This window comes from Heterodontus francisci, chromosome 2 (assembly GCF_036365525.1).
Source record: "Heterodontus francisci isolate sHetFra1 chromosome 2, sHetFra1.hap1, whole genome shotgun sequence".
Taxonomy (NCBI): Eukaryota; Metazoa; Chordata; class Chondrichthyes; order Heterodontiformes; family Heterodontidae; genus Heterodontus; species Heterodontus francisci.
In genome coordinates, this window is record NC_090372.1 from 52083832 (window position 1) to 52109006 (window position 25175).

The window sequence follows — 25175 nt, forward strand, 5'->3', positions numbered from 1 at the left end:
ATGTAAGAATCCATGCTGCCCGTGTCGAGCCTGCCCTACTGAAAGCAAGCACCAGGACCCACGGGGATGCGCTCATTAACCGTGGCCTATGAGGTTACGAGCATCGCGCGCTCACAAGTGTTGTGAACGCCATTGCCATGGCAAGTCTCAGCCAATGAGGTCAGCCGGCCGGTCAGGAGCGCGCCTGTCTGTCACAAGTTCGGAGAGTGAGCTTGTTGTGAGTGTGAAGAGAGCGCGAGCAAGGGAGTTGTCTGTGTTCATTGTACCGAGGACAGCGCACGGCCGGTAAAATGATGCACGTAATCCTGGTAAGCCAGGCACAGATGCATCTATATTCATGCTACTGCAGCTCATTTTGTAACAAATTTACGTATACACTGAAAATCGGATGTTATTACAGTTTGTCATTTTTACCTTAAAATTATTTTTATTACAACTTGCACACAGTTCACTGTCAGTTGTTTAAATATTGCTACTCAATCAGAAATTCAAACAAGTGTTTGCTGTAATTTTTAAGATGTAATCATGCTGAATCTTTCAAGCATTGTTGCCTTTGTTAGAGCTCTGGACCTGAACTGAGCATGGTTGAAATACACGAAGAATGGACAACACAAAGAAGCTTGCAATCCAGACTTTCGGTGATTGTACTCATAGCATTTTGTAAAAGAGCTAACATTTTTATGTAATGCTTGCGGAAAGCTGGTAGATGTTAGATAATTGATCTTTTTTTACTCCAGTTTCATTCTAGGCATCGCACTGGTTCAATTTTTAATGCGGAAAATTGGATACCTACCCTGAAAAATAAAAGCAATTATTTTATATGACGTGCTAATTTGATAGCATTCTGCTGCCGTTTCTCACATTCTCCGATCATTCACTGAATGAAATACTATAACTGACTAGAACCTACGCCATTGATTTTTACAATTGTCTTAGAATAAGCATTTAAAAAAGAAAAGCACTTGAAAAGACAAAATGTACACCCGAGCAGCTTTTGCTGTCAGTGCATTGTCCGAATGAATAGAAGTTGGTGCAATAAGAGATGTTTCAGGATAATAAAATTCACCAAGTAACCCACTTTCCTGAGAGCGAGCGCTGGGAGTCTTTGACATCCAGTTGGCAGGAGTGTCGCTTGCTGCTACTGCTTTTTCTTATCCTGATCCGACTCGATATTCTACTTACAGCAAGGACACCAACCTTGAAATGCAAATATCATAACAGTATATTTGCTGGTTTATGTCTTTCTTGTCTGATAAATGTGAATGACTTGTACATCAGACCAATCTCAATTCTGTTGGTAAAGGGCAGCAATCTGCGATAATCATCAACACAATCGATTTTTGGAAACTAACAGTCATCTGGAAACTGCGGAATACATATATGTTTGATGAAAGTAACCTCTTGACAGGCATTATAGATCCGAAAGCTTAACTAACTTTTTACAATAATAGTTGTTTTGTGTTACCTAACCAAGAAGTTCATAGTGGTTTAGGTATTTTGGGGTGGCGCAGTGATTAGCACCACAGCCTCAGGGACCCGGGTTCAATTCTGGGTACTGCCTGTGCGGAGTTTGCAAGTTCTCCCTGTGACCGCGTAGGTTTTCGCCCGGTGCTCCGGTTTCCTCCCACAGCCAAATAGGTAAATTGGCTGTTGTAATTTGCCCTTAGTGTAGGTAGGTAGTAGGGAATATGGGATTACTGTAGGGTTAGTATACCGATGTGCTGTATCTCAAAATAAATAAATAAATTACCATCTATAAGTTTAATAAATGACACATGCATACTGGGTGATGGGCATAGGATTTGAAGATACTGGGCTGGATTTTACCAGCCCCTCAACGTCATGGCAGGGAGGCCCATAAAATGCTTGTGGGAGCAGCCCGTCACGACCCACGATGCTGCGAAGGCCCCGCCAGATATTAGTGGCGGCGAGGCCTTGGTACGGCCTTTATTGAAATGAGGTTAATAAAAATGCAAATCAACTTACCTGCTCCCTGTGGCTATCCCACACCGATTTTATGGTTGCCGGCCGCAACTCGCGTGCCTTCGGAACTCCATGCGGAGTTCTGAGACGAGACAATGGTGGGGACGGTGAGGGATAAAATTATCAGGGCAGGAGTGGGGGGGGGGGAGGGGGAAAAACATCCTTATTGGCTGTGGAGATGATGGGAAAGGGTTTAGGGTCAAAGGGAATAAAGTTTTGGCGGGGAAGGTTTTGATTGAAAACTCACTCTTTTGGGGGGGATAGGGCATAAAACTAAGTATTTATGCATGGGGGTGGTGGTGATGTGCGACACGCTAATAAAATTCAGCCCACTGAATGCATTGCTGAATACATACTGGGTGGTGAGCATGGATTTTGGGGAAAAAACTTTCTGAATTTTGAAGAAAAAAACTACCAGTAGCAGAAGTTACTGGTTTGCACCAATATTCATTGTTGATGATAAAGAGTGTGATATTTGGATACTTGTTTAGTTGTTAACGTTTTGTAAATGAGCGGCTTTTTTAAACCCTTTCTTCTAAAGCAGTGAGATAACTTGTTGGGTAACTATTGAAATGAGATTCCCCTCTTTGCTTACACCTGGTAGTGTTTCTTTGGAGATTGTCATGTAACAATAAAATGTGCCTGAGGGATGGAAGATTGGAAATGGCAGACTTTGCCATCTGAGTCATAACAGACTTCAGTATTTCACAGAAATGATGATTTATCAGCCACCTTGTATTATTAATGAAACCTGGAGGCATAGATTTGTAAACAGGAGTTGGAATTATTCCCACTCAGCTCCAGATAATCTTCTAAACCAATGCCTTAATTATCGGGTGGCCATTATTGGACAAGCAGCAGGAATGTTACCAGTACTTTGTAATGGTAAATTATGTAGTCTTAGTAGTTAAACTCTAATATAGTCTTGCACACACTGAGATAGTGGGGAAGGGGGCAGCAATCAGCGATAATAGTAGACATCAACACAATCGATTCTGCCAACCTACACCTAAGTGCTCTGAAAGTGGGTAAGTGGGATGGGTTCCGATAGTGAGAGAGCATGTGATCAGAAATCATAGTTGTGTGGACTTTTGTAACCTGGTTTGAATGGGTTTCCATGTGTGCCAGCCACTTGGCCGATCACAACAAAACTGCTAAATAAGGGTGTTACTTTTGACTTCCTTTTATACTTTCAACATGTTATTTGATATTTTATTCTTTTGGACATCAAAAAAATTGAATGTGCTCCAGCAGATGCACAACTGAACACTTAACTAAACACCCAACTGTATCATGCTGGCATAATGTGAGGCTACTTGTTTAGCTGCTAACAGTGCATTTAAAAAAATGTTGATAATGCTGCTTTGCAGTGTGCATACCTGTAGTACTTTTGTGTTCTGAGTGACTTAGTTGAGATGTGGAAAATACAATTTAATCTCACTCTAGCTCTTACAAAGGCAATTCTCCTGATTTCTGAAAATAAGACCTAGCAGCCTGTGCCATAATTTATTTTTGGTGTCCGTTTGATAAGTCTTATTGCCAGTTCCAATATTCACAATATCCTGCAACAGGCTAGTAATACTTTAGAGCTCTGAGCAGCAAATTGTGCTCTACACCTCGAGTTTCCGTGTGTTAAAGGTAGAAGTTTTTTCACTATTATGAAGTCCCATTCAGTTGTGCATCTGAAATTGGATTTATTTTTAAGGAATATGTACATATTCATGATATCTTACACTGAATAATAGTGACAAAGCATTTTTCTACTCCAGTGGAACATATAAGATCTGATTTTATAAATTAACCCTTTCTTGTCTACCAGCGATGTGTGTTAAGAAATTGCAGATACACTCCACACAATTTTCCATCTGTTGCACACAGAGAAATGCAGGGATTGCTCATATGTTTTACTGATATGTACTCCTGTTGTGTGAGACTGTGTAGGGTGTGCATATTCCAACAATTTATCTACTGCATAATGATAATCCTGATTTTTAGTTTAGTTTAGTTTAGAGATACAGCACTGAAACAGGCCCTTCGGCCCACCGAGTCTGTGCCGACCATCAACCATCCATTTATACTAATCCTACACTAATCCCATATTCCTACCACATCCCCACCTGTTCCTACATTTCCCTACCACCTACCTATACTAGTGGCAATTTATAATGGCCAATTTACCTACCAACCTGCAAGTCTTTTGGCTTGTGGGAGGAAACCGGAGTACCCGGAGAAAACCCACGCAGACACAGGGAGAACTTGCAAATTCCACACAGGCAGTACCCAGAATTGAACCCGGGTCGCTGGAGCTGTGAGGCTGCGGTGCTAACCACTGCGCCACTGTGCCACCCAACTTTTCTTCCCCACTTCCCCAAATGCTTGTAGTCATGTGGTCCATATAAAAGCTTATATCCTGCAAACTAATACTACTAACTGTTGACCACTATTTGCATGATCTTTCACTGATCAGTGCCTTGTGTAATGCCAATGTGCTTTGTTGAATGATCTTCTTTGGCCTCCTTGTCTCGAGAGACAATGGCTAAGTGCCTAAAGATGGTCAGTGGTTTGTGGAGCAGCGCCTGGAGTGGCTATAAAGGTCAATTCTAGAGTGACAGACTCTTACACAGGCGCTGCAGATAAAATTGGTTGTCGGGGCTTTTACACAGTTGCCTCTCTCCTTGCACTTCTTGAATGATTTTCTTTAACCCACTGACTGGAGATCTGAATTTATATTGTTTTTAAAAGAAATTTAAAAACGGAAAGCTACAAGGATGACTTTGCTGGCAGCTTAGAATGGCTACCTAATTTGCAACACTATCCTATACTGCAATGCTTGTGAGGCAGGAGACGAAGTATCTGCTCATGCCCCCGCAAGAATCAAGACCAGGAAGTTTAAAGGAACTACCTGTTCTTTTTAGCAAGAGAGAAATACTACTAAATGCTATGTTTGAATGACTGAGTGACTGTCATGTGACAAGGCCCTCCCTGTCTGTGGTTTTAAGCTTGTCTCTTTCTGCAGCAGAGAGAAGAGAAGCTTTTGGACTCTGACTCATGCAGGCCTGAGTGGGGGTCTCTCTCTCTCCATTCCAGCTTGAAAGCTTTCAAATCCTGCCTGTTGACTGACCATCTTTGCATACTCTGTATACAACCAGAAACCCCTTTGGAGGAAATCATCCGCATTGTTGTTTCCAAGAGACCCACTGAACCAGTCAGAGTTGAAATCTCTTCAAACTAAAAGCCTTAGGACCACCGAAGACAGCTGAATCACCAAGCTACACAGACTGTATACCTTTTTTATGGACTCTAACTCAACCAATATACCTTTCCCCATTCTGTACCCTATTTGTGTGAGTGAAAGTTGGCACTTTGTTATTTTTATTAGTTCGGTTTAGGTGCAATGAAGTTAACCACTTTCTTTGTTAAACTCATGAAAACTTGTCCGATTGGTTCTTGTTATGATCTCAAGAACCAATCAAACACCTACTTAATTGGCCAGTTCATCCACTTTAAGAAAGAATTAAACCTGTTGTAGTCAAACAAGGAGAGGGAAAAGAGGGTAGCCCTTTGACCCCTCCTCACTTGACCATAACACTCGTAGAATGATGTAAGAAAGAATTTTCATTTATATGGCAATTTTTATGACCCAAAGTGCTTCAGAGCCAATACTTTAGTTTAATACAATGAAATGTACAGTCATTGATTGAGTACAAGGTCCCGAAAATACTTGAGGTTAGTTTTTGGTGATGTTGGACGAGGGATGAATGTTAGTCAGAACATGAAACAAATGCATTTAAAGAACGCCTTTCACAATCTCAGGATGGGCCAAAGCATTTCACAGCCAATGATTATCTTTGAAATGTAAAGCAGCGAACAGATAGTCTGTTTTTGGTGGTGGAGGTTGAGTTTTGTTTTCATTCATGGGATGTGGGTGTTGCTGACTAGGCATTTAAAGGTCAACCACGTTGCTGTGGGTCTGGAGTCACATGAAGGCCAGAACAAGTAAGGACAGCAGATTTCCTTCCCTAAAGGGCATTTGTGAACCAGATGGGTTTTTACAACAATCGACGATGGTTTTTTAGTCACCATTAGACTAGCTTTTTTTAAATTCCAGATTTATTAATTGAATTATACAGGGTCTTGGTGAGGCCACACCTGGAATATTGTGTGCAGTTTTGGTCTCCTTATCTGAGGAAGGATGTTCTTGCAATAGAGGGAGTGCAGCAAAGGTTTACCAGACTGATTCCTGGGATAGCGGGACTGACATATGAGGAGAGATTGAGTTGGTTAGGATTATATTCGCTGGAGATCAGAAGAGTGAGGGGGGATCTCATAGAAACCTATAAAATTCCAACAGGACTTGACAGGGTGGATGCAAGAAGGATGTTCCCGATGGTGGGGAGTCCAGAACCAGGGGTCATAGTCTAAGGATACAGGGTAAACCTTTCAGGACAGAGATGAGGAGAAATTTCTTCACCCAGAGAGTAGTGAGCCTGTGGAATTCGCTACCACGGAAAGCAGTTGAGGCCAAAACATTGTATGTTTCAAGAAGGAGTTAGTTATAGCTCTTGGGTCTAAAGGGATCAAAGGGTATGGGGCGAAAGTGGGAACAGGCTACTGAGTTGGATGATCAGCCATGATCATAATGAATGGCAGAGCAGGCTCAAAGGCCAAATGGCTTACTCCTATTTTCTATGTTTCTATGAATTAAAATTTCACCATCTGCCATGGTGGGACTCAAACCCATGTCCCCAGAATACTAGCCTGGGCCTCTAGGCTACTAGTCCAGTGACATTACCACTACGCCACTGCCTCCCCTGATGACAAATGTTGGCCAGAATACTGGGAAAGCACCCTTTCTGTTCATTGAAAATTACCATGTGAGAGAGCTATTAACTCTTGGTTTAACCCCCAAATATGGCACCCTCAATGGAGGGGCTTGAACCAGGACTTTCTAACTCAAGTTGCTACCGCTAAGACAAGTCTGAGCACTTTTTCCTCTTTATTGAGAAATTCTGGAGATCCTTTACATCCTTGTGAAGAGGCAGGTGGGCCTTGGTGTCAAGTGTCATCTGAAAGGCTGCATCTCTGACGATATACTATTTTGCAGTATCAGCATAGATTTTGTGCAAATGTTTATATGAATATAATCAACATACATAAATAGCAAACATTTTATTTTAAGAACTAAAACTTGAGGGGGCAAAGTTGGGCTCAGTAGCGCCGTTTTTTGGATGCTGGAAGTCTCCTTTGGATTCCAAAATGGCATCTGCAGCACAGCGCATCGAATGTCAATTTGGGAAAAGGATTAGCACTTGCACGTAACATCTGCTGGAAGTATGCAAAGCAGGCATATCATGACATCAGCCAGCGCTGTCATTTCGGAGCTTCACACTCCAGCCTGCGTCCTCTCTTAACCTCACACAGCTGAGCACAGCTCCCCACCAGCTATTTAAAGGGATTATCAGCTGCTTACAGGTTAGTTGCTGGTTTATTTCTTCTGGTTTTTGCTACAAGTCTACATGTTTTTGGTGCTTTCCATAGATGTTTAACTTTCAAAAGTCTACAGGAAGTGGTGTGCATATGCCGAAGTACTTTTTGCTGACTTTAAGTCTTCTACACAAACTAGTTGCTCCCGGACATGTGTGCACCTGTAAGCCTTCCTCTTGGAATCGAGTCTGACTGAGAGAATGAGCAGAGGCCATGCAGAGCAGGACAAACGGCTGGGGGAGGAGGGCTATCAACAGGAGGTCATATCCACCCAGGGCTTTCGGGTAGCAATTCTCCAACCAGAACTTTAGTGAGGAACAACGTGTGAGACAACTGTGCTTCACTCAGGAAGACATCATGAAAATCTTCTAACGGCTGCAGCCACAGCTCTAACTTTGGAGCACGGCTTTGACATTGACTGTGAAGGTGGATGTGTCTATTAACTTTTATGAACCTGGCTCCTTCCAGATTGGTGCTGGAGATATTAACATCTCTCAGTTGACAGTATACTGTTGCGTAAAGGAGGTCACAGGCTCTCTGTTCAAAGATAGATAAATTAATTTCAATCCCTCTTGCCAGAGAGAAACAAGCAGAGCAAGCATGAGGATTTGCAAGGCTTCCTCATGGTGTAAGCTGCCATTGAATGTACACATTACTTTTCATCTAGTCTGCCATGTACTGGAACCAGAAGGGATTCTACATCCTCAATGTGCAGCTGATACATGACCATAGCCAGTATCCTGATAGCAATTATGATGTGTTAATTCTGCGGCAGTCTGCTGTGCCTGCTGTATTTCAGCCACTACGGCAAACCAAAGGGTGGCTACTAGGTGATAAGGACTGCTGCTATTGAAATGGCTCATCACTCCAGTTCTCAACGTGTGCACAGCATGCATACAAGTAGTTATTATGCACAAAAGGTAAAATAAAGATTGGAAATAAATTAAATATCCAAAATCGGGAGACAAACTGTAGGTCAAAAGTGTTCCGAAGAAGGGTCACTGACCCGAAACGTTAACTCTGCTTCTCTTTTCACAGATGCTGCCAGACCTGCTGAGTGGTTCCAGCATTTCTTGTTTTTATTTCAGATTTCCAGCATCCGCAGTATTTTGCTTTTATTTTAGGTCGAAAAGTGTCATTGGCCTTAGGTAGTCATCATACATTCTTTAGTGATCCAGTAGTTTCAGGGTCAGCATTGTGGAAATAATCATAAATCATAAAATTAGCAACTGTTCAGTAGCTGTGGGACATCCACAATTCTACTGCAGCAGTATAGTGGGCTGTTTTGCGTCCCCAAGTGTGGTCATTTGCTGCAGACCTTACCACCCCACGTCTAAAATATTTGAGCTTGTACCAGAGATGGCTTGGCAGCACAATACCAGGCAGTCTCTCATCAGACTGGATGATTAGGAAGATGTTTCTTACATAGGGAGCAACTGTTACCCATAAATAGGCAATGTCTACTGTGAAGGTGGTTAGTAACATAGTACAGATTGGTTTACTACTGATGAGGAGTCTCCCATATATCTGGGAGTGGCAGTTGTGACATCTCCTGGATTTTCTGAAGGAGATACTTTGCTGCATATGACACTTGATATTAGGAGTCTATATATTTGAGAGGACTGGTAGCCATTTGGTGTCTGTTGGTTTTGTAGTCTTTGTTATTATTGTTTGATTTACGTGTGCGTCAAATAGTTTTGTGTTGGAAAAGTTTAAGTGCACAGGAGGTTGATATTACCCAATTTAGAATCAGAGTTACTGCTAGGCTATGCAATGTGTTTGCATATTAGCTCCCCAAGTTGAGCCTGCAAGTTTACTTAGCAGGCCATTCCTGCTTTTGATCTTCTGGGCTACCTTGGTGAGGTCGTCCTTATAGGAAACTGTGCAGTCTAGAATTATTCTGATATGTATTGGCTTGGAGTCATGTGCTAGCTAATATCCATATATGAAAATGTTCTCATGAAACCTTGGCATGATTAAAAAGATTGACAACACTGTCTTTGACACAGAAAGGTAAATTGTGCCAGTGGATTGGAGAATGGTAAATTAACTCCCCTCTTAAAAAGGAGAGAGCAATAAGTCAAGAAATTATAGGCCAATTAATCTTATTTCAATTATTGTGAAACTACAAGGCTCTGCCAATCCACATGGTAGTGCATTTTGACATACGAAATGAGAAGCACCTACCCTTGATCTCTCACTGAGCCCACTAAGGTTTGTAGGATCTGGGTAAGGCCACATGATGTGCAAGGCTTTAATGGGCTGGGGGCACATTTTGGGTGCCCTCAATGCTAAAGTAACTAAAATGTTCTGTGAAGAATTCCAGGGGGATGTTGGGTTCTCCCACTGAAAAGGAACATAGGTGCTTCAGTATGCCTTAAAAATGTTGGTTAATCTTCAGGATTCCAGGCTGCCATCTTGAATTGGACCCCCAAGTGAGGCTCACTACTGCCCGTTGTTGGGCTAGTGAACCAAATGTCAATCATACAGAGGCTCCCCCAACTTTCAGAGTCTCTTTCAGAATCACCAGCTCTGACCACAACTAGGCCATGCATGAAACTTGGGCACAAGATTGGAACCCAGTGAATTAAGGGTAAATGGATCATTTCCAGAGCGTTCTGTGGATAAAATCAGGTGACTTAGCACAGAAGAGTGCTTGAAACCAGGATTTTCCTGATCTTTATAACTCAGCTATTAAGCGGATAATCTCACCAAGGTAAATTTTCCATTCCCGCCACTCATGCTATAGGACTTGAGCACTGTAACTTTGAACTCATCGAGTCATAGTCATTATGCACAGAAGGAGGCCATTCGGCCCGTCAAGTCCATGCCAGCTCTCCACCGAGCAATCCAGTCAGTCCCCTTACCCCACTCTAATCCCATAGCTCTGCAAGTTTATTTCGCTCAAGTGTCCATCAATTTCCTTTTGAAATCATTGATCATCTCGGTTTCCATCACCCTCGTAGGCAGTGAGTTCCAAGTCATTACCACTCACTGCGTAAAAAGGTTCTTCCTCACATCCCCAATGCATTGTTTGCCCAAAACCTTAAATCTGTGCCCCTTAGTCCTCGTACCATCAGCTAATGGAAACAACTTTTCTTTGTCTATCTTATCTAAACCTGTCATAATCTTATGCACTTCTATCAAATCTCCCCTCAGTCTCCTTTGTTCCAAGGAGGACAACCCCAGCTTCTGCAACCTAAATTTGTAACTAAAATCCCTCATCCCTGGAGCCATTCTGATAAATCTCCTCTGTACCCTGTCAAGGACCCTCACATCCTTCCTAAAGTGTGGTAACCAGAACTGGATGCAGTACTGTAGTTTTGGCCTAAACAAAGGTTCATCATAGTTTCCCTGCTTTTGTACTCCATACTCTTATTTATGAAGCTCAGGATCCCATATGCTTTCCTAATACTCTCTCAATATGTTCTGCCACCTTCAAAGGTCTTTGCACATGAACCCCCAGGTCCTTCTGTTCCTGCACACTCTTTAGAAATGTGCTATTAAGTCCATATTGCCTCCTTATTCCTTTTGCCAAAATGTAATTCATATGAACAGGGAATCGGCAACCCTGCTGCCGTATCTTACAGAATAAGGTCTAATTGTATTTACTAGATGAGCTGTTATCCTGGGTTGCATTTCCTGTCAGAAGCTAATTCTACGAGATGGTAGGAAATATGGCACAGATGTGGCTATTAAAGGGCTGCAGACTCTTTGCTGACGATGCTGCTTTAACATCTCACACTGAAGAGTGCCTGCAGAGTCTCATCGACAGGTTTGCGGCTGCCTGCAATGAATTTGGCCTAACCATCAGCCTCAAGAAAACGAACATCATGGGGCAGGATGTCAGAAATGCTCCATCCATCAATATTGGCGACCACGCTCTGGAAGTGGTTCAAGAGTTCACCTACCTAGGCTCAACTATCACCAGTAACCTGTCTCTAGATGCAGAAATCAACAAGCGCATGGGTAAGGCTTCCACTGCTATGTACAGACTGGCCAAGAGAGTGTGGGAAAATGGCGCACTGACACGGAACACAAAAGTCCGAGTGTATCAGGCCTGTGTCCTCAGTACCTTGCTCTATGGCAGCGAGGCCTGGACAACGTATGCCAGCCAAGAGCGACGTCTCAATTCATTCCATCTTCGCTGCCTCCGGAGAATACTTGGCATCAGGTGGCAGGACTATATCTCCAACACAGAAGTCCTTGAAGCGGCCAACACCCCCAGCTTATACACACTACTGAGTCAGCGGCGCTTGAGATGGCTTATCCATGTGAGCCGCATGGAAGATGGCAGGATCCCCAAAGACACATTGTACAGCGAGCTCGCCACTGGTATCAGACCCACCGGCCGTCCATGTCTCCACTATAAAGACGTCTGCAAACGCGACATGAAATCGTGTGACATTGATCACAAGTCGTGGGAGTCAGTTGCCAGCATTCGCCAGAGCTGGCTGGCAGCCATAAAGACAGGGCTAAATTGTGGCGAGTCGAAGAGACTTAGTAGTTGGCAGGAAAAAAGACAGAGGCGCAAGGGGAGAGCCAACTGTGCAACAGCCCCGACAAACAAATTTCTCTGCTGCACCTGTGGAACAGCCTGTCACTCCAGAATTGGCCTTTATAGCCACTCCAGGCGTTGCTTCACAAACCACTGACCACCTCCAGGCGCGTATCCATTGTCTCTTGAGATAAGGAGGCCCAAAAGGAAGATGCCATTAAATTTGAAATAACAATGAAAGGAGGGCTGTGGGCTAAATAATGCTGATGACAAAAGAAGGGGCTGATATAATTCCCTTGGGGACCAGAAATTGGCAGAGACAAGAAAAGGAAGCCCATAAGTTGTGTAATGTCCCCAGTGCAATTCTGGGGCAATTCCAGTGTGCAGTTTTGTCAGAAAGCAGCAGTTCCTCAGGTTAGTCTCCAAGGCCCAACCATTTTCAGCTGCTTCATCAATGACCATCATAAGGTCAGAAGTGGGAATGCTCACTGATGATTGCACCATGTCCAGCACCATTCGCGACTGTTCAGATACTGAAGCAGCCCGTGTCCATATGCAGCAAGATCTGGATACCATCCAGGCTTGGGCTAATAAGTGGTCAGTAACATTTGCGCCACACAAGTGCCAGGCAATGAACATCTGAAACAAGATTGAATCTAATTATCTCCTCTTGATTTTCAATGGCATTACCATCACGGAATCCCCCACAATCAACATCCTGGGGGTTACCATTGCCCAGAAACTGAACTGGACCAGCCATGGCTACAAGAGCAGGTCAGAGGTTAGGAATCCTGCGGTGAGTATCTGACCTCCTGACTCCACAAAGCCTGTCCATCATCTACAAGAAACAAGTCAGGAGTATGATGGAATACTCGCCACTTGCCTGAATGGGTGCAGCTCCAACAACACTCAAGAAGCTCGACACCATCCAGGACAAAGCAGCCCACTTGATTGACCCCATCCACCACCTTCAACATTCAATCCCTTCACCACCGACGCACAGTGTCAGCAGTGTGTACCATCTACAAGTTGCACTACAGCAACTCACCAAGGCTTCTTTGACAGCAACTTCAAAACCCACGGCCTGTATCACCTAGAAGGACAAGGGCAGCAGATTCATGGGAACACCACCACCTGTAAATTCCCCTCCAATCCTGACTTGGCACTATATCACTGTTCCTTCACTGTTGCGGGGTCAAAATCCTGGAACTTCCTTCCTAACAGTACAGTTGGTGGACCTACACCCCAATGACTGCAGCGGTTCAAGAAGGCAGCTCACTACTACCTTCTCGAGGGCAATTAGAGATGGGCAATAAATGCTGGCCTAGCCACCGATGCCCAAATCCCATAAATGAATTAAAAAAACTAGGTTTAAGTCTCTGCTTTTTACAATAGTCACTAATGATTGCCATGTCTTGTTTCAAGTTGACTTCAATATTTTTGAATTTTCTGTGTCTTAAATCGAATAATTAAGTTGAATAAGATTAAACTGTATGGACCACACAGCATTGACCTATGCACCAGAAAAGCCAAAGGTACACCCAAGGTAGGTCGACCCTGCATAGTTCTTCTCATTAGCATTTGGGGACTTGCGTCAGAATTGGGAGACTGTCCACAGGCTCGTCCAGCAATAGCCTGATATAGTCATACTCATAGAATCGTACCTTTGAGCTAACGTCCCAGAATCCTCCATCACATACCTGAGTATGTTCTGTCTCATTGGTAGGGTCACCTGAGGTGGCGGCACAGTGATATGCAGTCAGGTATGAATGTCTGTGGGAGTCCTCAACACTGACTCCGGAAGCCATGAAGTCTTATAGCTTCGGGTCAAACATGTACAATGAAACCTCCTGCTGATGACTGTCGCCCTCCCTCAGCTGATGAATCTGTTCTCCTCCACGTTGAACACCATTTGGAAGAAGCAATGAGGGTGGCAAGGGCATAGAGTGTACACTGGGTGGGGGACTTCAATGTTCATCACCAAGATTGGCTCTGTAGCGCCACTACTGACTGAACTGGCCGAGTCCTGAAGGACATCTCTACCAGACTGCACTTACAGCAGGTGGTGCAAGAACCAACACAAGGGAAAAACCTACTTGACCTCATCCTCACTGATCTACTTGCTGCATATGCATCTCTTCATGACAGTGTTGGTAGGTGTGACCACTGGAGAGTGTAGTTGTGTGACTATCTTCCAATCAAGACCACCTTCCATCGTGTTGTGTGTTACCAACACTGTGCTAAATGGGATAATTCAGAACAGATCGAGCAACTCAAAAATAACCATCGATGAGGCGCTGTGGGTCATCATCATCAGCAAAATTGTACTCCACCACCATCTGTAACCTCCTGGCCCGGCATATCCTTTACTCTGCCATTACCATCAAGCATGGGGCAAACCCTGGTTCAATGAGCAGTTAGGAGAGCATGCCAGGAGCAGCATCAGGCATACCTACAAATGTGGTGCCAACCTGGTGAAGCTACAACATAGGACTACAAACATGCTAAACAATGGAGGCAGCATGCTATGGACTGAGTTAATTGATCCCACAACTAATGGAATAGATCAAAGCTCTGCAGTCCTGCTGCATTTAGTCATGAATGGTGATGGACAATTAAAGGAGGAGGAGGCTCCCCAAACATCCACAATGATGGCAGAATCCAGCACGTCAGTGCAAAAGACAAGGCTGAAGCATAAGAACACAAGAAATGGGGGCAGGAGTAGGCCATTTGGCCTCTCAAGCTTGCTCTGCCATTCAATAATATCATGGCTAATCTGATTGTGGCCTCAACTCCATGTTCCTGCCTGCCCCCTCACAACCTTTGGCTCCCTTGTAGATCAAAAATCTGTCTAACTCAGCCTTGAATGTATTTAATGACCCAGCCTCCACTCCTCTTTGGGCGAGAGAATTGCAAAGATTCACAACCCTCTGAGAGAAGAAATTGGTCCTCCTCTCCATCTTGATTGGGAGACCCCTTATTTTGAAACTGTGTCCCCTAGTTCTAATTCCCCCACGAGGCAAAACGTCCTCTCCACATCTACCCTGTCAAGCCCCCTCAAAATCTTAAAGGTTTCTATAAGATCACCTCTCATTCTTCTTAACTTCAATGAGTATAGGCCCAACCTGCTCAACCTTTCCTCATAAGACAATCTCTTCATCCAGGAATTAACCTAGGGAACCTTCTCTGAACTGCCTCCAATGCAAGAAATATATCCCTCCTGAAATAAGGAGACCAAAACTGACCATAGTACGTATCACCAAAGCCCTGTACAGTTGTAACAAGACTTCCCTACTTTTATACTCCATCCCCTTGGCAATAAAGGCCAACATTCCATTTGCTTTCCTAATTACTGGTTGTACCTACATGCTAACTTTTTGTGCTTCATGTACAAGGACACCTAGATCCCTCTGTACTGCAGCATTTTGTAGTCTCAATTTAAATAATATTTTGCTTTTCTAATCTTCCTATCAATGTGGATAACCTCACATTTTCCCACATTATACTCCATCTGCCAAATTTTTGCCCACTCTCTTAACCTATCTATATCCCTTTGAAGACTCTTTGTGTCCTCCTCACAATTTGCTTTCCTACCTATCTTTGTATCATCAGCAAATTTGGCTAAAATACACTTTATCCCTTCATCTAAGTCATTAATAAAGATTGTAAATAGTTGAGGCCCCAGCACTGATCCGAATCCTACTAAACATAGATTGCCGCCCTGAAAATGACGCATTTATCCCGACTCCGTTTTCTGTTAGTTAGCCAATCCTCTAACTATGCTAATATATTACCCCAACACCACAAGCTGTTATCTTGTGCAGTCACCTTTGATGTGGCACCTCAATTAATGCTTTTTTGAAATGCAAATATGCTACCTCTACTGGTCCCCTTTCATCCATCCTGCTTGTTACATCTTCAAAGAACTCTAATAAATTTGTCAAACATGATTTCTTTTTCATACAGTCAAGCAGAGTCAACATGGTTTTATTATGAATTTGTAAATGTTCTGTTGCTACTTCCTTAATAATGGTTTTCAGCATTTTCCCAATGACAGATGTTAGACTAACTGGCCTATAGTTTCCTGCTTTCTATCTCCCTCCTTTCTTGAATAGGGGTGTTACATTTGCAGTTTTCCAATCTGCTGGGAACCTACCAGAATCAGGGGAATTTTGGAAGATTGCAACCTATGCCACTATCTCTACCACCACTACTTTTAAGACCCTAGGATGTAGGCCATCAGGCCCAGGGGACTTGTCAGCCTTTAGTCCCATTAGGTTTCCTAGTACATTTTCTCTAGTGATAGTGATTGTTTTAGGTTCCTCCCTCCCTGTTGCCCCTTCATTTTCTACTATTCTTGGAATGCTTTTAGTGTCTTCTACCATGAAGACAGGATAAAAAATACTTGTTCAAAGTGTCTGACATTTCCTTGTTTCGCATTATTAATTTCCCAGTCTCATCCCTGAAGGCACCAATGTTTACTTTAGCTACTCTTTTCCTTTTGTTATGACCAGGTGAGAAAGGGGTTCCCACTCAGCCTTCACCTGGTCTTACCGTAACACGGTTTTATTTTTAAACACACTGTTTTTTTTAGCTCCCCCTTAGTGAATTCTTGTTTGTTGCTTTCCAATTATATGGCAAAGAAACTAGCACAAACAGATTTTCTTAGGTTTAAAGAAGAAAGGTTGAACTTTTATTAGACTTAAACTCTAATTCGGTTAACGTCTAAGGATAAACGACGCACCCACGCTAGCATGCATACGTGATACACATATGCAGATAAAGACAGAAAAGAGCAGAAGAAAAATAAAGTGGAAAAGTTTGAGGCAATATCTGAAGAGGGTTTTTGTTACGGTTCTTTGAGCTTGCTGTAAAGTCCTTGATTGTAGGTAGGTCGTACTTTTCATTGGGGCCCAGTATTCTTCTTAAACCTTGTTCGATGCAGGAGACTTTTCTCTCTTGAAGTTCGTGTGTCCTCAGTGGGTCCAGAGGCTTGCGAGAAAGCGATGGGAGCAGACAGGAGAGGTCTTCTCACTCCAGGAGCAAATGGTCTTTTTTCGTTCAAAAACTCTGTGGCAAGTTCAAAAACCCCTGGACCAGCCAGTTAGTCATGTGACCAGCTGGTTTAACCAGTCCTGGCCTTTGTGGATTGTATCACCTTAGCAGACCCTGGAATGTTTCTCACACACAATATCTGGTGATCAAAGTCTATTTTAGGTTAAGTGGATAAGGGAAGTATCCTCTCTTGTCTCCATTGGTATGCAAATGTCCTCCATCCTAGTGTCTGGCAGCCCTTGTAACAGGCCTTCTATTCTTCCCAGCAACAATTTGAAATTTAATGTCCATATGGTGAAATTAATATGCCTCATTCTTGGCAGGTGGGGGCCCATCATGACACTTTTTATGTAATTGTAGAATTGTAGAAGCTCTTACTACCTGTTTTTATATTACTTGCTAGATTACTCTCATATGCTAATTTCTCCCTCTTTTTTGTCACCCTTTGCTGGTTTCTAAAATGTTCCCAATCTTCTTGCCTGCCCCTAATCTGCGCAGCATTGTATGCCTTTTCTTTCCATTTGACACCATCCTTAACTTCCTTAGTTAGCCACAGATTGTTCATCCTCATAGAGTCTTTTTTTGTCACTGGAATTTGCAACCGTCTTCAGCCCGAAGTGCTGAGATCCATCTCAGCTTCCTCCTGAGTGCCCCAGCATCAGAGAATAATAGAATTGATAACAGTCTTCAGTTAGTTCCATTCACTCCACGTGATATAAAAACACGGCTGAGCACACTGGATACTGCAAAGGCTATGGGCCCTGACAACAACATCCTTGATGTAGTGCTGAAGACTTGTACTCCAGAACTTGCCATGCCCCTAGCCAGGCTGTTCCAGTACAGCTGCAACATGGGCATCTACCTGACAATTTGAAAAATTGCCCAGGTATGTCCTATCCACAAAGAACAGGACAAATCCAATCCGGCCAATTACCGCCCGACAGTGTACACTCTCTCATCTGCAAAGTGTTGGAAGGTGTCGTTGACAGGGAAATCAAGCGGCATTTACTCATCAATGTTCAGTTTGGGTTCCACCAGGATCACTCGGCTCCAGTCCTTATTGCAGCTTTTGTCCAAACATGGACAATTGAGCTGGACTCCAGTAGCGAGGTGAGAATGATTGTCCTTGACAATAAGGCAGCATTTGATCGAGTTGGCATCAAGAAACCCTAGTAAAATCAAAGTCAATGGGAATTGGGGGGAAACTCTCTACTGCCTGGAGTCATACCTAGTACAATGGAAGATGATTGTGGTTGTTGTAGGCCAATAATTTCAGCACCAGGACATCGCTGCAGGAGCTACAGGGTTGTGTCCTAGGCCCAGCCAGCTTCAGCTGCTTCATTAGTAACATTTCCTCCATCATAAGTCCAGAAGTAGAGATGTTCGTTAATGATTACCCAGTGTTCTGTTCCATTCGCAACTCCTCAGATAATGAAGCAGTCCGTGCCCACTTGCAGCAAGACCTGAACCAACATTCAGGCTTGGGCTGAATAGTGGCAAGTAGCATTCGTGCCCCACAAGTATCAGGCAATGACTATCTCCAAAATGAGAGAATCGAACCATCTCCCTTGACGTTCAGTGGCATTACTATCACCGATTCCTCCATCCTCAACATCCTGGGAGTCACATTGCCTAGAAACTTAACTGAACCAGCCACATAGATATGGTGGCTACTGGTGCAGGTGAGAGTCTGTAAGTCTGTGGCGAGTAACACAGCTCTTGACTTTCCAAAACCTGTCCACCATCTACAAGACACAAGTCAGGAGTGTGATTGAATATTCCTCAATTGCCTGGATGAATGCCGTTCCAACAACACTGTAGAAGCTAAATACCCTCCAGAAAAATGCCGTCTGCTTGATTGACACCCCATTCACCATCTTACACACTCACTTATACCACCATTGGTGCAGCGTAGCAGCAGTGTGTCCCTTCTACAGGTGCACTGCAGCAACTTGCTAAGGCTCCTTTGACAGCACCTTCATAACCTGCAACCTCTACCACCTAGAAGAACAAGGACAGCAGGAGCATGGGAACACCATCACCTAGAAGTTATCCTCCAAGCCCCACACAATCTTGACATGGAAATATATTGCTGCTGTTTTTAATGTCACTGGGTCAAAATCCTGGAACTCGCTCCCTAGAACTCTGTAGCTGTATCTATACTACATGGACTACAATGATTCAAGAAGGAGGCTTATCACCAACTTCTTGGTGGCAATTATGGATGGGCAATAAATACTGTCGTGCCAGCAACTCCCACATCCCATGAACGAATTAAAAAAGAAGCCAAGCAGACATCATCTACATGCTTGAATAACCTGGAGATTGTTGGAGGTAGATCATTTGTAGCTATGTTGAAGTGAGTTGGAGCAGGAAGAGATTCCTGGGCATGTCCATGTGCCAGAGAGTGCTGATGGGTGAGTGATGGGTTTGTGGTGCATCGAGCAGATTGAGATATTGGTGTCCATGTGCTTAACTTATTGCCTAACGTCAGCTGGAATTTGTCTGTGTTGGAACATCATAACAATCCATTGTACTAACATCTTTGACATCTTGACCAATAGTCTAGTGTGCCAGATGGGATTATATCCTGCTGTCTTTTCCTTCTGTTGGAAACCATTTTCTGTATAGATAGTAAGAGCAAGAACTTTGACATATGTGATTTTTTTTTTGATCTGAAGCCTGCCTCTTCAGAGCCTACTGTAATATTGGTGTAATTGTTGGCAGATCTATCCACTCCAGAAGTTTGTAAGTACAGCTTAGAAGGGATATATGATGTTTGCTGGCTGGGATGGAATGGTTCTTTCCTTGGTTTGTTATGGTTTTCCACAACGTTGGTAAGTTGCTCTTTTGGATGACATGAGACAAAAGATTAACAGCAGTTTTGAGCTCTTCCTTCTGTGGTGATAATGGCATTTTGGATGAAATCTTGTCAAAGGTACACAAGCTTTTCCTGCTTTTGTGAAACTCAATGCTTTCTCCATTTCTACAGTGGAGAATGGCTGGAAGATATCTTCATCACTCTGAGGTGGGACCAGTCTATATCTGCACCACTTCTACTGTGGGAATGCCTCAGAATATAGTCTAAGATTCATTAAGAGAGATCAATATTCAAAAGAAAGCTTTTATAAAAGTTTGAGATTGAAAGGAAAAAGCTACCAGGCCCAAATGACCTGCATCCTAGGACATTGAAGGAGGTTAGGAACGTCAGGAGCATAGGAAGTAGGAGTAGAGGTAGGCCATGTGGCCCTTGAGCCTGGTCTGCCATCCAACTAGATCATGGCTGATCTTCTACCTCAATGTCATTTACCTGCACTATCCCATATCCCTTGATGTCTTTAATATATAGAAATCTATCGATCTGTCTTGAATACACTCAGTGACTGAGCCTCCACAGCCCTCTGGGGTAGAGAATTCCAAAGATTCACCACCCTCTGTGTGAAGAAATTCCTCTTCATCTTAGTCCTAATTGCCCTACCTCTTATTCTGATATTGTGTCCCCTAGTTTTAGACTCCCCAGCCAGGGGAAACATCCTTCCTGCATCTACCAGGTCGAGCCCTGTAAGAATTTTGTATGCTTCAATGAGATCACCTCTTTTTTAAACTCTAGAGAACATAAGACCAGTCTCTTCAATCTCTCCTCATAGGACTATCCCACCATCCCACAAATCAGTCTAGTGAACCCCTTTGTTGCACTTGATCTATGGCTATCCTTCCTTAGGTAAGGAGACCATCCACCACATTCCAGGTGCGGTCTCACCAAGGCTCTATACAACTGCAGCAAAATTTCTTTACTTTCGTACTCAAATCTTGTGGTAAAGGCCAGCAAACCATTTGCATTCTGAGTTTCTTGCTGCACCTTTATGTTAGCTTTCAGTGACTTATAAACAAGGACACCCAGGTCCCTTTGGACACCAACACTTCCCAATCTCTCACCATTTAAGAGATACTCTGCATTTATGTTTTTCCTACCAAATGGATAACTTCAAATTTTTCCACATTATATTCCACCTGCCATGTTCTTGCTCACTCACTTAGCCTGTCTAAATCCCATTGAAGCCTCGTTGCATCCTCCTCACAACTCACATTCCCACCTACCTAGTCTTGTGTCATCAGCAAACTTGGAAATATTACACTTGGTCCCTACATCCAAATCATTGATATAGATTGTGAATAGCTGGAGCCCGAGCACTAATCCTTATGGCACCACAATCGTCACAGCCTGCCAACCTGAGAATGACCCTTTATTCCTACTCTCTGCTTTCTGTCCGTTAACCAATTCTCAATCCATGCCAATATATTACCCCTAATCCCATGTGCTCTAATTTTTCTTACTAACCTCCTGTGTGGGACCTTATCGAAAGCCTTCTGAAAATTCAAATACACCACATCCACTGGTTCTTCCTTATCTATTCTGCTGATTACATCTTCAAAAAACTCCAACAGGTTGGTCAAACATGATTTTCCTTTCATAAATCCATGTTGACTCTGCCCAATCCTACCATTATTTTCTAAGTATCCAGTTATCACATCCTTTATTATAGATTCTAGCATTTTCCCTACTACTGATGTCAGGCTAACAGGTCTGTAGTTCCCTGTTTTCTCTCTTCCTCCTTTCTTAAATAGTGGGGTTACATTTGCCACCTTCCAAGCTGCAGGAACTTGAATTTTGGAAGTTGGAAGTATATGGCTACAGCCACCAATTTCAACTCGGTGAAATGTAGTTCATCAGGTCCAAGGGATTTATCAACTTTTCGTCCCATTAATTTCTCCAGTACTACTGTTTTACTAATACTAATTTCTTTCAGTTCCTCATTCTCGCTTGTCTCTTGGTTCTCTAGTATTCCTGGGAAGTTTTTGTATCTTGCTCCGTGAAGACAGACACAAAGTATTTGTTTAGTTTCTCTGCCATTTCCTTATTCCCCATTATAAAGTCTCCTGCTTCTGCCTGTCTCGGCCCACACTTATCTTTGCTAATCTTTTCCTTTTTACATACCTGTAGAAGCTTTTACAGTCTGTTTTTATGTTTCTCACTAGTTTACTTTCATGTTCTATTTTCTCTTTTTTTTTATCAGTTTCTTGATCATCCTTTGCTGAATTCTAAAATGCTCCCAATCCTCGGGCTTACTACTTTTTTAGCACCATTGTAAGCCTCTTTCTTCGATATAGTACAATTTTGAATTTCTCTTGTTCGCCATGGTTTGATCACCTTTCCTGTTGGGTTTTTGTGCCTCAAATTTGTTATAAACCATATATGATAATTCTTTAAATACTAGCCATTGCCTGTCTACTGTCAAACCTTTTAACGTAGTTTCCCAATGTACCACAGCCAATTTTCCCCTCATACCTTCCTAGTTTCCTTTTTTTAGATTTAAGACCCTAGTTTTGGAATGAACTATATCATTTTCAAATTTAATGTAAAATTCTAGCGTATTATGGTCACTCTTCCCTAGAGGCTCCTTTACAACAAGATTATTAATTAGCCCTTTCTCATTGCACAATATGAGATCTCAAATGCCCCATTTTGGTTATAGGTTGGGGAGAGGGTAGCAGAAATGGCAAAAATAATTTTCCAAAAATCTTTGAAAACTGGAATTGTTGGTGGGCTGGGGTGTAACAAATGTTCAGGAAAGGAGTAAGGAATAATTCAGGAAATTATAGGCCACTAAATCTTGCCTCAGTTGTAGGTAAAGTTCTGGAGTCAATAATACAGGATGAAATTAGTGAACACGTGGAAAGTAAAGTGTAGCCTGTGCTTGATTGATTTAATTCAATTTTGAGAAAATCATGAAGTCTATAGATAAAGGGCATGTTGTGGATATGCATATGGCTTTTCGAAGGGTGCTTGCTAAGGTGCTACATAAATCTAAGACACATGACATTAAATGCAATGTTCTCACATTGCTTGAGATATGGCAAGATTACCAAAAGCAGGGAGTAGATGCAAATTCTTATTTTTTGAATTGGTGAGGAAAGGCAATGTGCCCCTCAGAATCTGTTTTGGCATCTCCTTGGTTTTCCATCTATTTACATGATTTAAATAGAGATATTTAAACAGATATTGAAGTTTGGTGATGATAGCAAATTAGAGGAAATCTGTGAGGACGAATGTTGGTAAGTTAGAGGAATGGTGTCAGATGAAATTTAATGCAGAGAAATGTCAATTTGTACAGTTTAGTTAAAAGCAACTGTTAATGGTCCTGCCATTTAGGATAAACCTCCTTCAACAGAGTGACCATAAGAATATAAGAACATAAGAAATAGTGTAGAAGTAGGCCATTCAGCTCTTTGAGCCCATTCCACCATTCAGTGAGATCATGACTGATCTTCTACTTGAACACCATTTTCCTGCACTATCCCTGTATCCCCTGAAGTTTTTAATATGTAGAAATCTATCGATCTTAGTCTTGAACATACTCAGCGATTGAGCCTCCACAGCCTCCTGGGGCAGAGAATTCCAAAGATTCACCACCCTCTGAGTGAAGAAATTCCTCCTCATCTCAGTCCTACGTGGCCTGCCCGTTATTCTGAGACTGTGCCCCCTGGTTCTAGACTGTCCAGCCCTCGGAAACATCCTTCCTGCAGCTATCCTGGCGAGCCCAGTAAGAATTTTGTACGTTTGAATGAGATCACCTCTCATTCTTCTAAACTCCAGAGAATAAAGGCCCAATCTATGTAATATTTCCTCATAGGACAATCCCTCCATTGCAGGAATTAGTTTGGTGAATGTTTGTTGCACACCCCCTATGGCAAGTATATCTTTCTGTGGGTAAGGAGACCAAAACTGCACACAATAGTCAATGTACAGTCTCACCAAGGCTCTATATAATTGCAGTAAGACATCTTTGCTCCTATACTCAAATCCTCTTGTAATAAGGGCCAACATACCATTTACCTTCTTAATTGCTTGCTGTACCTGTATGTTAGCTTCCAGTGACTTATGAACAAGGACACCCAAGTCCGTTTGAAGTTCAACACATCTCAGCCTCTCACCATTTAAGAAATACTCTGTATTTTTGTTTTTCCTATCAACCCTAACATTTCTCCACATTGTATTCCATCTACCAACTTTTTCTCCACTCGCTTAGCCTCTCCGAATCCCCTTAAAGCGTCGTTTCATCCTCCTCACAACTCACACTTACACTAACTTTTGTGTCTTCTGCAAACTTGGAACTATTACTTTTAATTCCCACATCCATATCATTGATCTAGATTGTGAATAGCTGGGGCCCAAGCACTGATCCTTGAGGTACCCTGCTAGTCACAGCCTGCCAACCTGAAAATGACCCATTTATTCCTACTCTCTGTTTTTGTGGAGGAACATTGAGACATAAGTATTTACACCTCAAGATCTTAAAGGCACAGTTAGAAAAAGTCACGAAAGGGCAAAAGAAATTCTGGATTTCAATGAAAAAACACATTGAACTTGTTGGTTAGTGAGGTTACTATTGGAATATTGGGCTGGATTTTGCGTGGCCGTTGAGTGCGGGAATGGTAACGGGGGATGTTGGAGAATCACAATGCAGCCGTCCGTCCGGAAATCCGGTGTCGTGACATTGGTTCCGGATTTTGTCAGTGACGGGAAAGCACAATGGTGTCTCTCTTGCCGCACTGCAATGGGAACCTATATTAAATTGATGAGATGCTGATTTAAATGTATCTAAATATCATTTTAAGCAATATAATGAGTGATGAATGACTCTGTGAATGGCGGGCGGCACTGACGTGCCCTGGTTTCACAACTAGTGAAGCCTGGCAGCACAAAGGGGAGAGGGCACATTGATGCAATGGGCAGGCAGCCTTGAGTACTGCTGCAAAGTGGAAGAGGTGGGCTTGCAGGTCTTTTTGGGTGCGTGTTGTTGCAGGCTCTGGTCCAGGGTAGTGGGGGCTCTGCAGAGGGGTCCGGGTAGCAGATGTCAGTCTGTTAATTGTGTATCAGTTGTTTGATTATATGCAGGTGGAGGATGTTAATTGGGATCTTACTCGAACACTTATAAGCAGATACTTACTGAGACTGGTGAAAGGTCTGAGTGAGAAGCTACATGTTTGTAATCCTTTTATTCTGTACAATAAAAGTGAAATTGAGTAAAGATAGGCTTCAGCTTTATCCTTCCATAACAGGCTTCCTGGAGTTTAACATGGTAGCAGAAGATGG

At 42.8% G+C, this 25175-nt stretch overlaps 1 protein-coding gene across 1 annotated transcript in view; it reads left to right on the forward strand.

Moving 5' to 3' along the window:
* The first annotated feature begins 217 nt into the window (after window positions 1-217).
* Window positions 218-25175, forward strand: part of elovl2 (ELOVL fatty acid elongase 2) — a 288551-nt gene continuing 263593 nt past the window's right edge. Inside the window, exon 1 of the mRNA XM_068058357.1 lies at window positions 218-308. Within this exon, the coding sequence (XP_067914458.1) occupies window positions 291-308 (18 nt within the window). The 5' untranslated portion in view covers window positions 218-290. The remainder of the gene's footprint in view (window positions 309-25175) is intronic.